At 32.5% G+C, this 15,731-nt stretch overlaps 2 protein-coding genes across 2 annotated transcripts; one reads left to right on the top strand and one right to left on the bottom strand.

The window, feature by feature from the left end:
• Positions 1-3,654: 3,654 nt before the first annotated feature.
• TRIADDRAFT_57922 (uncharacterized protein) lies at positions 3,655-6,202 on the top strand (the record flags this gene model as incomplete). Its single annotated transcript, XM_002114242.1, has 7 exons — positions 3,655-3,668; positions 3,935-3,936; positions 4,950-5,056; positions 5,260-5,461; positions 5,593-5,702; positions 5,863-6,015; positions 6,140-6,202. The coding sequence occupies 7 exons, from the start codon at positions 3,655-3,657 to the stop codon at positions 6,200-6,202; spliced, it is 651 nt and encodes a 216-aa protein (XP_002114278.1).
• A 1,513-nt stretch (positions 6,203-7,715) lies between these two features.
• Positions 7,716-11,942, bottom strand: TRIADDRAFT_57921 (uncharacterized protein; the record flags this gene model as incomplete). Its single annotated transcript, XM_002113925.1, has 10 exons — positions 7,716-7,764; positions 8,250-8,326; positions 8,473-8,512; positions 8,805-8,902; positions 9,014-9,075; positions 9,205-9,260; positions 9,411-9,480; positions 10,209-10,273; positions 10,577-10,712; positions 11,867-11,942. 10 exons carry the CDS (start codon positions 11,940-11,942, stop codon positions 7,716-7,718), a joined length of 729 nt encoding a protein of 242 aa, XP_002113961.1.
• Positions 11,943-15,731: the final 3,789 nt, after the last annotated feature.

Here is a 15,731-nt window from a genome sequence, read left to right as displayed (position 1 = left end):
CTTTCAATTATCGCGCTTTAAAATGCGTTGGAGAAGATTGAGTGAGGAGAGAGAGAGAAAAAAATGCAAAATTGAAATGGATGAAGGCAAATATCAGTAGGGGATAAATTGATCCATAGAGATATTCAAGTCAGACTATTGCTATCATTACTTGTATGATTGCGGGGTATTTCCCATCGGTTGAATGGGTTCAATCGATGGGAAACGGATAATATACAACCTATACGCCTATCTACTGTATCTTCTATAATTGTATATTGATAGAATCAACCTAAAACGTAGAATAACGATCGTATGTGTGGTAGTAAGAAAGCAAAGAGTGGAGAATTTCACATCTGACTCAATACTCGTTATTGCATAGTATTGTATAGGTAATAGAGAGTAGAGTAAGGGTTAGGCATAGACGATTGTTGGCGAGTCGCAAGTTGCCTAGGAAAAGATCAATCGTCTTGATGACTAACCCTATTGCCAAAATAAACTCTCTGCTTACTTTCTCAACCCCATTCGTCTATTCTTAGTGGGATATTTGCAACATAAAATGGACGAGTAGAAAGCAACTACGGCAACCATGTTGCAAATCCTAGCCGTCTATAGTGGTGGTACTGTAACCACGATGAGGGCGGCTAGTGTTCAAAGGAGACGGCTAGCTAGAGGACTGGTTACAACCTGGAGAACAAAGAGAAATTGTATTAAATAAGAGGCAGCGATTTGCCTTCTACAGTATGCAAAATAATGACTTGACATAGACACTATACTACCCGAGCGGCTATTAGGACGTTACCCAAATAGACTAGTCCCGCCTTCAATTAGTATCAGAATTCAAATCTTTTTTTGCCGTCTTTTCATCGCAACTTCCCTGGTGATTTCCGTCTCACCGATTGTAAATCCATTTGTGAGAAGAAGGAGAGAGAAAGAACAAGCATAGACATGGCTATTAACGTACATGCAACATCAGCATCGCTGGATAACTTAAGCCGTCATGATATGATCGCTTGGGTCAACGATCAATTACAACTCAGTTATACTAAAGTCGAGCAACTATGTTCAGGCATGTGGTTTTTAGCGATAAACTTGTCTATTTGCTTTCCATCGACATCAATCTATTCTACTTTTTCATCATGTTATGCTCGAGGAAATGCGTTGTGGCCTTTTTTTTTTATTCCAACTTGTAATACATCAGTCGAGTATAGCTTTCATCATTGTCACTCAACAAGCTGCATATTGGCTTGAATAGTGCAACCCTTGCTTGATCGATACGACAGTAGAATACGATCCCTCCACTCCCTCTTTTGCACATAGCATCATTCTAATTACGATCTCAAATCATCAATGAACAACTCTTATCAAGTTAATAAACCAATCTAGTATGAATTTTAGCATCATCACTGATAGTATTTACTCTACTGTCGATTGCCTTCAATCTTGTAATCTACCCTCCAATATCTCCGTCCTTTTTTTACTTGAATTGCACTAACGTCGTTCTTCTATCTTCACACTATTTTGACAGGAGCTGCTTATTGCCAATTTATGGATATGCTTTTTCCAGGTTTGTACCGACAATTAAACTTGCTTTACATAGCTAGCACGATTTGGATAGTCATATCAATTGATATTATGTAGCCAATTGGCACAGTCAATGTAGTTTTGGAGGGGCAATTTTCAATCAATCACACATTTCTTACCTGCTCCCTCCATACATGCAGTAGTACAGTAAGACGCAAATGGAAACGTTCACAACTGTCTTGATACGAGTATAATCAAAAGTGTTCCATTCAAATACTTACCAAATCAATGACTGCAATTCAATAACCTAAGCTACACATCACTGGTATGTTACTGATAGTCCATGCTAAAGATAAAGTTGCCTTATTCAATGTATCATCATCATCCTATTGCAAAATCGTTCACTTTCATCAAATTGGGTTATCAGTCGATATTGACGTCGATTCCTAAACAAATATTGGATGTAAGTACTGTACTATACTTGCCTCGTGGAACTCATCGATCAAGTTAAATATTGCAAACTTAATTACTGCTCAACACGTAAAAAGCAATCATCAGCAGATATTTCTGGTCAATAAAATAACGTCCAAGTTGCTATCTGAACGCTAGGCAGACATTATCAACCAGAGCTTAACGTCTGCCAAAAAAAATTCCTAATACTATACAATACTCTTCATCAATCTTGTTTCATCTTGACTATACGTCGTTATGGACAGAAAAATAATAAAATTGGTCTTCTTCAACCAACTAAATCAAAATAGATATATCTTGAAGATACTGCCCTGTAAAATCCAACGGATTTACAGACTATCATGAATTTGATTAGTAGAATATTGAAGTTACGATACTGTCTCTACCGCACGTTTTATATGATTTCCGCATCCTAAATCTAATCGAAATCACCCTCTTTCACCTTTCCTAGATCAACCACCCTAGTATCACATCGCATTACAATATTTCCCCCATTCACACAGTCGATACTGCTATTGAGACAGTGGTAGACATCGAGAAGAATTACTACCATAGTACCAGTATAGTAGAATTTACTCATCGTTGATCTAAATCACCATCTTGTTCCATTTCCTAACAACTCAAAGTCAGTGTCATTATCAAGAATGACCACCATCATTTGCCCGCAATAGATTAGATTAAATTTGAAAATTTTTCATCCAGTCATCATTAAGCTATACCAATAGAACAAGATATACAACTATGCTGCAGTTATCATTGATCTTAGCTTATGAAAACATTCCAATATTGTACTGTAGTTGTTAAAATTGATAGACATAGCCATGATGAAATTGAGATCATCTTCTAAAATGCTAGCTGCTAAAGTACTACACTATTTATAGATTGTCTATGCATACTCGTCCATCGTCACCCTTTGATACATGCAGCCAACCAAATAATCAATATATCCATTATATTAACGATTCATCAACATATTCCACAATTCAATATGTCAAAAGCAAAGCCTGAGAAACACATCGACGACATTGTTTAACTATCCATGGCATATTTTTTTTTTATATTTTATCTATTGTTATCGAAAAAATACAAACTGCTCTAAAATTAAAAAATTCCTGCCATCGGATCGGATATGCTAACCAAAGATAACAGATCGACTTTAGTACCTTATTGATGCGATATTACAAGCTTTAAATCAATATCACGTCGCTTTACCGGGAATTCTAGTAGAATGGAAAATAAAGCGAAGTCATTATCCTTTTTAGGGTAACTACTATTGTCATCAAACACGCCTAGTTCTCGTAAAGACTGCATACTCGCATAAGATTATTATAGATTTGATTCGTATACAATCACTGCTTACATGCTGTATACCGAGTATATAATGTAGTAATGGCACTATTCTTCCATTCTGTGCCTTGAAACAAACATACTGCATCAGAAATTGCTAAGAGAAATGGATTTCTCTTAGAAATCTCCGACTGTCCATGCCTGATATGTCGGATATGGATGGGCTTGTGGCATACATGACGAAAACTTTTCTTATAGATACTTGCACAGATCAAGAATAATCCCATACGAGTAATTGATATTAGCACCAGATCCAATTTTATAACTTTGCGAGTAGGCTGAGAAGATATTGCCAGTAAAATATGTTTTTTACACCATACAATACAGGACAATATGGACGCCAAAAAGTAAACCTACCCTTAGTCAACGTCCTTTGGAATAGTTACCTACCTAAAAGTTGTAGTAAAAGCATTATCGTACTTCCGTGTAGAACATTGATCGACCTGAGGCATTCTCGAAATTCATTCTTATCGGCCTAATATTATTATGGTTTAGCATTAGTCGTTTTTAGCGTTGAGACAACATACTTTGGGAGGAGTTTATTAAAATCAACATAGACGATAGCACAGCATTAATATAATAGTCAACAACTCTCTCTGTCATTATCCTATAGCGGTAATGTATTAGTTGTAGAGTATTAAAAGACAAGGCGAAAATACAGTAGTATAATGTTAAATAAAAAAGACTTCCACCTTAAATTAATCTAGCATGATAAAGATAACCTAGGAGATTCAGATACACTTTCAATCTCCTTCAGTCAAAGAGCATTAATTACAATATGACAAACAGGAAATATTTTTGAACTAGTTTAACATATGATATCGTACCAGATTGCAGTCAAGTTAGCTCGTCTAGTATGCAAATTGTCTACAATTATGTAAATCAACTGGGATCCGTAACCATCGTTAGTATATGGTATTGAGTGCTACATGCAATGCAGTATTTTAAATTAACTTGATTTGTATATCTTGCTGATTATTACTAAGTTTCTGCTATTACATTGTTAGATATTTGCATTCCCTATACTACTACTTTTAATTTTCAATCAATCTCTATTCATATCCCTTTACAATAGTATCTTGCATCTAATGCAGTACTGCACTTATTTACTACCGGGTTTGGATGACTGTTCAGCTGTATAAATCAGTACGGAGAGAACAACTTGACTGATCGAAAAATAACTACCATTATGGACCTGTACATAACCTTGTCCATAAAGAATCAATTAAGCCTAGAATATCAATATTTTTATCCTACATACGAGCTCGTATCGATAATTAACAGCTTAAGATAGATTATAGTCGGATTTCTATAATACAGTATTGAAAAGTCAAATATAGATACTACTGTACATAGATATCCGAAAAATTGCTCAATCACACTGTTATCGTCAATTTTGTAATGCGTATAGTATTCAGTAGCCAAAAATAATAGCTAGGCCACAACTCGATATGATATGATTGTCGTTGTCACCATTCTGTTCGCATGAAGTATAGTATTGCAAATTATAAGAGAGATCATACGGCATACGATTGACTATTCAAGCTAACACCAAGATATACTGCAATCTATTATTTATCAATCCAATACACTCATTACAAAAGCTATTGCTAAACTATTACAACTAGGAACAGCAAATCTAAGCAAGGTGAAATTCAATACTCAACTGGAACACGAATACATTCAAAATTTCAAGATATTACAAATAGCCTTTAAAAAGGCAGGTGTAGACAAGGTATGCCAACTATTCTATTGGTGTCGTAATCAATGATACTTTTTTCTAATTTAGTATATTTTTAAGTATACAGCAGTTTTGCCTAATCGTTCTCCTGTTGTACAGTATAACGTCTGCTATATACTAACTCCTACTTCAATATAGCTGAGTAACATCCTATTAATTCTGTTAATTAACACATGATGATTTTATGCACATTTTAGACTGTTCCCATTGAAAGGTTGATCAAAGGTAGATTTCAGGATAACTTCGAATTCCTTCAATGGTTTAAAAGATTCTTCGACGCAAATTGTAATGATAGTGTTGACTATGACCCCGTCAATGCTCGAGGTGGTACTGCCTCGAGGAGTGCCAATACTGGTGCAGCTACTAAGAGAACGACTGCAGGCGTTAGAACTACGGGAGGTTTGTAGTTTTACACAGCGTTAGCTCTTATATGCAACATTACTTTATGGTCTTTATTTTACTGTATGATGTTAAAAGACAGTAAATAATTTGAGGCAATGCAATAATAGCACATCCATTCATCATTTTAGTCAAATCTAAACCAGCAGAGAAACCTCGCACGATGGCACCTGCAGGTAGAACTACAAAGCGAGCACCCGCTAGTAATAATAGCAATCAAGTGAATGAACTCAATGCACAAGTAAGTGTTGTAGCTGATCTACAACGTAGTCAAAAGCTTTGATAAAATTCTAACTCTTACACCTAGGTGTGAGTTTAATACTATTAACTTTTTTCGAGCAGTGGCCTGAATTTTCACTATTACAGAAATAACCATATTAATGATCCATATTAAAATATAGATTACTGAACTAAAGCTAACCGTGGAAGGACTCGAGAAAGAACGAGACTTTTACTTCAATAAATTACGAGATATTGAGGTATTATGTCAACAGGATACTGCTCACGATTCTCCAATAATAGCACAAATCCTAGAGATTATGTACGCTACCGAGGTAAAGCTCTATACATGCAATACTAGCTCTTAGACACAAATTGTGCATAATTAATATATAATTGATAGCAAATCGGATTTATTCTATAGCAGTACAGTCAAATCCTTCAAATTTTTGTTTACAGGATGGATTTGCTGCTCCAGAAGATGAAGTAGAAGCCGGAGGAGAAGAAATTGAGGAATACTAACGACTTTGAATTTAGACACGTATCCATTCTGCTTGAGAATATATCTATATGCAACTTTTTAGTGCCCAAAATATCACGTACTGCTCGTTTAAAGCATTACCTTTAATTTACAGTAGACTTGTTGAACAGTGATTTATCGTTGCAACCACTGATATGTGTTGGCATTTAAAAACCACTATTCCGTAATTGTACAGAAGGATGTGTTTTACGCTCATTAAAAAAGTATTCTTTCAGAAAAATTGTTTTTAACTGTAAGTTATCTAGATTTAGTAATTTTAATTTATGTAGAAATATTTATGTATAAACATAAATACGTACAAACAAGCATGTTTCGTTTTCATGGTTTGTTAAAAGGTTAAAAATGCCGCATATCAATTACTTTGTTTAATCATGATTATCAAATTTAAATATAGTTGAAACTGAGCTATTTTAATTTAAAATGATATCACGCATTACGCATGCATATTAAGCTGTGCATTGCTCTACCTTTCGTAACTAAGTATGTCGCTTTTACCATTATCTAACAATGTTATGTAATTGATTGATTAAAACTTAGCTGGTATTATATTTAAAAAGGGAAATATCCGGTACATTGACGTATTTTTTGTTGTAGTACTGTGTAATAGCAGGTGATGTACCTTTAGGTGTTTAATAGCATACAAATATGATAGATACTTTTTAGTGCTAATCTTATCGTCTTATCATCCCTTTTTGACAGTAAGTAGTACTATGCATTTGTGGTAAAGCTATATCTAAATTATTGTAAATAGAAGAAGATGTAACCGACTTTACGTATGCCGAACAATAACGTATATAATAGGAATTAAGGCAATTAATTATGCCATTTCTAAGTCAAGCAACAATCTACTTCCAGTTCCTTATATTCATATCTAAATACTGTACAACCTAGATAGCAGCTTGCTATGCAAACATTTTTTTACATAATAATGATTTATTATCGTAGTTGCCATCGAGTTTAATAAGACCTTAAATGCAACATGCATACTGTGTATCATAAAATAAGATACATACTTTAAAAAGGCTCCTTGTCATTAGGTTAATAAATGATTCGTATATGCATTTTCCAAAATAATTTAAAGTAACAATATCATTGTTGGAAAAAACAGGAATTAGCGATATAACGTAGAGATTACTTACAATATGTTCCAAATAATTAAAAGATACTTCAACAATAATTATAATATGGTTACATGATAGCAAAGGAAATATAAGAGATTTTAAGAGAGCCATATCCTTTAAATTAGATAATACAATAATGCATTCAACATATCTTACGCGTATGTAGATAACGTGTTCCATCTGGATGTTAATAGAAGCTGCATCCACCAACAAGTTACAATTCTATACATCACTACACTGGTACAATGTATGCTCTTATTCCAATTACTGCCGACTTGTAAATGATACAAACACTTCGTATTAGTCATACAATTGCTGAGGCACCAATTTATAGGCTCACATTTTAACGGTTTTATACATAATATGTACACATTTAATTAATAAAGTCGAGACCAAAAATGCTCAATGAGACAAAAAGTTCCCTATACAGAATTTTAAAAAGACAGTAATGATTATGGCGGATTATTATGTAACTTATTCGTAAACAATAGATAATACAATCAATCGTTTCGATTTGGAGACGCCATCATTAAAAATAACATCTTGCACTACTCAGTGGTTTCAGTGGTATCTAGAGTGAAGAAATGAGTAATTCAAAATATAAACAGCAATACGTTATTAAAATTTTTAAATCATTGACATGTCGATATTGCTCTCCGATAACATAAAGTAAAATACTGCATATATCTACACATTAAGCTCAGTCGGCAAATCCGAATATGAAATATAAAGTGATCAACTTTATTTATCACATCATCTCATATTAATCATTGGATTACGTACGTGAACACTAAAATATCCTGCCGACATCAATATTTTCGTAAAAACAATAATACGGAAAAATTGCTTATTATTAAAACAATTGTGTAGCATGTATTTTCTGTCTATATCACTTTGGAGACCTTACCTGGTTAAGTGGCGACTGTCCTCATGAACAAGCATTTCAGTACTTTTATACTCATTTAACTCCTTTCTAATAGCAGCCTATATTTTTAAATTAAGTAACACATTAATATCGCTGATAAAAAATGAACAAATTGCTTATAATACAATTAAATCCTATCATGGGTGCAACCAACCGATATTATGAGCACATGAAACATTCAAGTATGATATATCTTATCACATACCTTTTGCTTTGACGTCAGTCTTGTCCATGGTTTATCAGATCTTTAAGTTAAGTAATAATAAGTTGAGATTAGCCAGAACTAATCCTTAAAACGTATCTTTTAATACTCTCTATTATTAAAATTTTCCTGTAATTGCTATTTTTAGTATAGTAAATCTATACGTAGTAATTAGCAAAGAAAGTTAAACTATTGCAACAAGATAGATTGGGCTCATAAAACAGTACTTGTTGATCAAACCAAGCATATAAAATACCATAATAAAATTATATACCGAACTATGTTGTAACGCTTTTATTATAGCATTAGGTTGAAATTAATTTTTACAATCTAACCTCCGATCGTATTCATCGACATCTAGCAGATGGACGTAATCACTGAATTGAATAATTTTTCGAGCTTTTAATTCCGTTATAGACGGTCTATTGCTTAACTATGAATTATGAAAGTTTACTTAGAAAAATAATAAATCTTGTTACTGATGAAAAAGAAACGTTTATTAAACCCGCTATAAATTAAATTATTCTTAGTATTAATTACATACCCTCCTCGTTAATACTTGCTTTGTTTCTTCAATCTCTTGCTTCTTTTCTTTGCTAGAACAATCTGCAGGAAAATCGATTATACAGTTAACTATCTATATATTTTCATTTAACTATATGATCATTATTAATTACAAGCTCCACGTAATATTTCAGTAGAATAATCTCTCGTTGCTATACAGTATAAACTTACTCAATAAGATATGACGGTCTTCCAGTTCTTCACGACTAGGACGTAAACTAAGTCTCCTAATAAAGAAATAATTACTTCATGTTAATAATACTGCTAAATGTAGGTGCTAACAATTCACTCTTGCTAATCGTATTATAAGCAATTCTTTCATATATACATAATGAAAATTTATAAACTGAATTTTACTTGATAAATACGTTATTTACCTTGTCAAGACGGTGCCAACTTCAGCTATTGATTGTCGCTTTTGTTTCAGATCATATCCAGCTACTGCAACTATGTCATCATAATGTCAAGGTGTCATTGTAATTTAACGTAGATGTAAGCGTACAAATGATAACAGTATAGGACATATATATATATATATTAAATAATCTTTAACAAATATATTGCTTACCAGCTACAAAATTATACGTAATAAATAAAAAAATTCGCGTTATAATACAGGAATATAGTATTAAGTTTTAAATTTGGCTAGCATAACTGAACTGTATGAGGACTGCTCCTAACATATTAAAAGTATACTACAGTACAGTATACTTTTAGAGAAGTTGCTAATCATTTTTTAAATACCTTGATGGTATTCTTTTTATCTCTATTAAATCTAGTTGTATCGAATGTGTTGGTCGCTCTACGTAATGCAACTAGAGAACAGTATACTATCTATACGATTAAATAGATATCAGCTCTTAACAACTATATGGATACGAAATTAATGATACAGTTTGATGGCATCATTTTTATGTACTCGTATAAGTGGATACCATAAACCTATCATTATTATTATAATTGTTAGTACCCTAATATATCTGTTATACAGCATTGCATTCGAATATAGATATACGATAAGAAAGGATATTAATTAATCTTCACAAGCAAGAATAATTAGTTACAGAAATAGGTATATCGTATTTTCATATTGCACTACATTACGTAAATTATTACCTACTAATGTCAGAGTTTGAGAATGTTTTCTAGTTATACTAATTACTGTATCATATTACCGAGCATTTCTTCATCTTCATAGCCACTCTCATCCGATGAGCTCCGATCAGAATCGCTGCTTATACTATTAAGTTTGGTAACAATCCATAAAAAAGTAATTATTTGAAAATAGAATAATTAAATATTAAGCAATTGAAAAATATAGATTAATATTATCAAGACATTAATATAAGTTATACTGGCATTATTCTTGTTTATAGTAATAAAAGTGAATAGCATGGTTGCAACGATGATAGGCAAAGTACTTTGCATATAATTTGGAAATAAGTATAGTATTTAAACGCACCATATGTACGCTCAATGATGTTATAGTAGATTGTAGCTGAGTTAACAAGTTATAACATCATAAATATATCATTAAACTAACTTGTCTGCATTGTTGATAGATGCGACAAAAATAAATTTTTGTTTTGGTTGATCAATATTGTTTTTACTAATTTCATTTTCACGTCGCCTAATTCTACGCTTGTTCGATTGACTCATTTGTGGCGAATCAGTTGAAGCTACATTTTTTAATTTTTCGGTGTAGATATAGCCCCAGCAACCAAGATCGATAGTAAAAATACAAATAGAGAATATATTAATTAAGTGGAAGACAAATATCTGATACCAAAATACAATTTTTTAGTAACGAATCGGTACAGATTATGACGCAAACATAAATCATGCGATAGAATAAATACTGTAGAATTTGAAGAGCGAAAAGCTATGCGACAACTTACAAAATTTGAATATAGATTCTAAAATATATTTGGTATATCTACGGTTATTTCAGAAAACAATGATAAAATGCTTATGTTACTGTAGATACCTTTAGATTATCAAATACAAGTAACGATAGATAAATTGAAAATCAGGTTTAAAGTGAGTTAAAGTCAAAACATCGCACAGTAGTCTATGCTGTACGGGTAAGAGTGTAACGCTACAGCCTGGTGAAATTTAATCAGTGCGACCTAATCAAAGGTTCATTTATAATATCGTAGTATACTACAGTAATATAATTTTATGATTTGTGTCGCTTTGATACTAAAGATAGAGGCTGCTTTAGGGATGAGATCTTATAACGAATACTTGAGATAAAGAAGAGCAAAAGTAATCAGCTAAAGATTGCAGGATATTGGCTAAGATATAGCATAAGCTATATAGATACTACACGAAATATAGTTTAAAACGATGAGAAATCAAGATGCTACTACTATGAAATATTTAAAGTGTGAAATAGTTTCCTCATCGCCTATTAAAAATGAATTTTGGTTGGAGAGAATTGTATAATTCCTACTCATAAACAAAGTACATATTATCTGTAGTATATCTATGTCAAGACAGTAGATATAGCTTACTCAGAATTAATTAAACTTCATTTTTAGATCATTTTATCTCTTATGTAATATCTCATATTGTAGCAATTTACAAAAATGAAATTGATTGAAACTACAAATTGACGAGTATACACTATAGCTATCCTAAATTACTAAAAACTCGGAGATTACTTTTATAAAGTATAATTCAAATAGCTGCCTTACAAGAATTACCGATGTTATCATCAAGATAGAAAGAATAATTATCACACTATGAAAGTCTAATAAGTTGCCAGCATCAGAAATTGTAGGTTATCGCTATCAGCACTATCGTCCGTAAGCATAGGTGCATTTCTTACCAGTTTTTAGTATGCCTCTCCTAATTAATACATCACGCGATGCTCGATTCGATAGCTTACGTTCCAGATCTGTCATATTGAAAGAATTACTATTAGAAATGGAGAGAAATATCTTTCTAAAAGTTCATTGATTACACAGTCAACTCTTTGCAATTGTTGCTAGGTAAAAATTAAGCAAGAAATCCAACATCTCAATCTTTAGTTTTTAATGTGACAGTCACTGCGGTAGTATTGAAATCCAATTCATGTTTCGGAGTATTTATTTATCCTAGGTATTACGAGCAACATGTCATAGCACAATACATGTCTATAATCTTAACTTATAAACATATCGTATGATTTTGCTGGTTATAATTAATTTTCTACCCATATTCAATATAGAAAGATAAAAAAATCCGGTATACCAGCAAGAAAACCAAGCATTTGATAAAATAACAATAGAAATACAGCCATAGATAGCCCATAATAGAAAGTATTGAAGTTTAGCTGTGACTTTTGACATTTTCACATAGTCTATTATTGTCTGGCTGAATACCTGAATTGATGATTGACAATAGAATTCCGTTAAGATCTTATCAATTAACAAAAGTAATGACAAAAGGAAAATAGCCATTGATTTAATAACAATACCATTATCTAAATTTTAGATTATCAAAGAGATATTATTACGATATTTCTCTTGTTGTTTACTTTTAAAGGCAAGGTGACTTGGGGTCGAGTTAGGTTAGACTAGGTTTAAGATATTCTATAAAGGTCATTACTTGGGTTAAGGACTGTTCGAAGATAACTAGTAGTCGCTGCTTGGGTAAATTATTATATGAGTAAACTTCATTATATCCAATAACAGTTTATACCCCACTATTTGATATTGTATGATGAAGTCATTACTTGGGTCAAGGACTATTCCAAGACAACTAGTAGTCGCTGCTTGGGTAAATTATTATATGAGTAAACTTCATTATATCCAATAACAGTTTATACCCCACTATTTGATATTGTATGATGAAGTCATTACTTGGGTCAAGGACTATTCCAAGACAACTAGTAGTCGCTTGGGTAAATTATTATATGAGTAAACTTCATTATATCCAATAACAGTTTATACCCCAGTATTTGATATTGTATGATGAAGTCATTACTTGGGTCAAGGACTGTTCGAAGACAACTAGTAATCGCTGCTTAGGTAAATTATTATACGAGTAAACTTCATTACATCCAATAACAGTTTATACCCAAGTATTTGATATTGTATGATGAAGTCATTACTTGGGTTAAGGACTGTTCGAAAATAACTAGTAGTCGCTGCTTGGGTAAATTATTATGTCCAATAACAGTTTATACCCCAGTATTTGATATTGTATGATGAAGTCATACTATACTAGTACATATAACAACATTATTCTTCTTGAATGTTAGTCCACACGCTAAAAGGCTATGTTCATTCAAGAAGTATGCGTATCAATGACTGCCTAGAAATTGCTGAATCTACTATACGTGTAACTTCAGTAAATCAACATCCTGTATTAAGGCCAATACTTGGGTAAAATAGTGTATGTTTATCCCGTGATAAAGTTAACTACCGCATCGAATAACAGTTTGTAGTTGCACTCCAATTTCAATGTTATACAGTATGATGAAATGATAAATTACTAGCATGAATAACTACGTTATTCTTCATGAATCGTGAATCGGTTCAGTAAAAGCTATTTCCATTAAAGGAGTATAAATGACTACCTAAAAATTGTCTAATCCACTATACTCGTATAATTTATCCCTATAACTAGGTTAGTCTCAGCTTGAGATACTCTACTAGGGCTATTACTTGGGTAAAATAGTGCTTGTATCCCGTGATCAACTTAATAACCATATCGAATAACAGTTTGTAGTTGCGCTCGTATTTTGACAATATTATATACGCTCACGGTATACCATGAAATCATGATGTATATACAGGGCTTACTAAAAGGAAAGGAAGAAAAGGGCGGAAAGCGATTATTCACTACTAAAAGTCGGTAGTCAGGACAGTGAAAGGCTATTTTCATTATTAATTAAACAAGTATAAATAACTGCCCCCCCCCGCCAAAAAAAATTACCGATCCTCTATACAGGATAATCAGATGGCTAGATTGGACTCGGCTCAAGATACTCTATTTAGGCTATAACTTGGATAAAATAATGCCTATATATCCCATGATAAATTAAATTAATGACAGTAACTACAACGAATAGTAGTTTGCAGACGCACTCGTATTCTGATATGGTCCGATGAAATCATAGTATACAACTGCGGTATTCTTCTTCAATCATTAGTGGGTATAATAAAAGCGGTATAAATGATTGAGTAACAATTGCCTAATCCACCATGACCTGATCCAATTTTATCCATAAATGGTGTGTAAATAATATAAGAGTCAATAAAAGCAGTCAGTTAGTACCTAGACTACTTGTATTAGTCTCCTAGTAGTATTATATGTAACAGAGTAAACTATGTAATACAGCAGTTAAATAAATGTTCAACAAATTTTGCCTGCGAACTTCAAACATACGCAGACGTAGCAAACATCCCTGTAAGTTTAGCGTGGAGATACGAATTTTACTCTAAAATAGTAAATGATCAGCAGAAACAGATGCAAATATCATACTAATACCCTGTAGCAAACTCTTGCCTCCTTTCTTCCCTTCCAAAAAGTTCCCATGCTATTATACGAATAGAAACAACAGCACTATAATTTTATTTTCTTAACTCTATTGAAATTCGGAAAATTTCAGTAAACACATTTTCATTTTACTTGTCCCTATTTACATTGATGATTCTTTATGAAGCTCTATTTTAATTTATCAATTTTTCAAATAGTTCCTTTCAATCATCACTATCGTATATCACAGTAAGAAATTCATATTTTATCTTCTTGTTGTACTGTATAGGATAGGATTGGAACCCTTGCGCAATATCATGAGGCGAGTGAATAGGCGTATACCAATCTGATTTTCATTTCCATCGCAACCGATATCATGATTAGTTCTGCCCTATTATATTGAGTAAAAAAATCATTGCATTTCGACTTTATTTCTGTAGTCTTGACTCATGGTAAGAGAGTAGATATATCAGGAAACTTGGACCAGATACTACAGAAACTGCGCTTATTTGATGTTACCTACGTAGGTCTATTTTTTATACTGTTTCCACTAGGAATCTCTTGCGTACGTGAAAACCAGTTTTACTCTATTTTTTTTTTTCACCTACACCATTATAAATAGCTTATGACGCATGAAAAGGTCACAAATTAAAATATCCAAATACTCGTTTTATTCTAATTAATTTCGATTTTTGTGACCTAGACTAGCGATATTTCATAATGATCATCGATCATTGATGGACTAATTTTAAAGTTACAGCGTCAGTACGGAATCCTTGATACGATTGATAATAAAGTGTCTTCTCCAAAAATATAACCAGAACTACAGTTTCTTGTAAATTTCACTTTATTACATACGATTAGGTTCGTTTTACAACGACCAAGGACTATCTGTAGACGATATAAACTTAGTCTTCAGCTTATTTGGGGCTGCACTGCACGATTAAAGTTATAGCTTGATATTTTTCCTCTGGTTGTCAAAACATGATTAAAGTTATAGCTTGATAATGTTTCTCTGCTTGTCAAAAATATCTCAGCACATGTACTGTATAGCTGAGCAGGATATCTATTGAAATTGTAAATTTAAGAAATAAAAGACAGAAAGATTGTATTTCCATTCTCTAGTTGTCAAAATATCTCAGTATAACTGTAGCTGAGCAGAATATCTACTGAAACTACCGATTTGCCAGAGAAAATAATTTTACAAGTAGAAGATAGAAGGGTCCTAT

The sequence above is a fragment of the Trichoplax adhaerens genome, genomic scaffold (genome assembly GCF_000150275.1).
Source record: "Trichoplax adhaerens TRIADscaffold_7 genomic scaffold, whole genome shotgun sequence".
NCBI lineage: Eukaryota > Metazoa > Placozoa > Uniplacotomia > Trichoplacea > Trichoplacidae > Trichoplax > Trichoplax adhaerens.
This window is presented reverse-complemented; position numbering and strand designations above follow the sequence as displayed.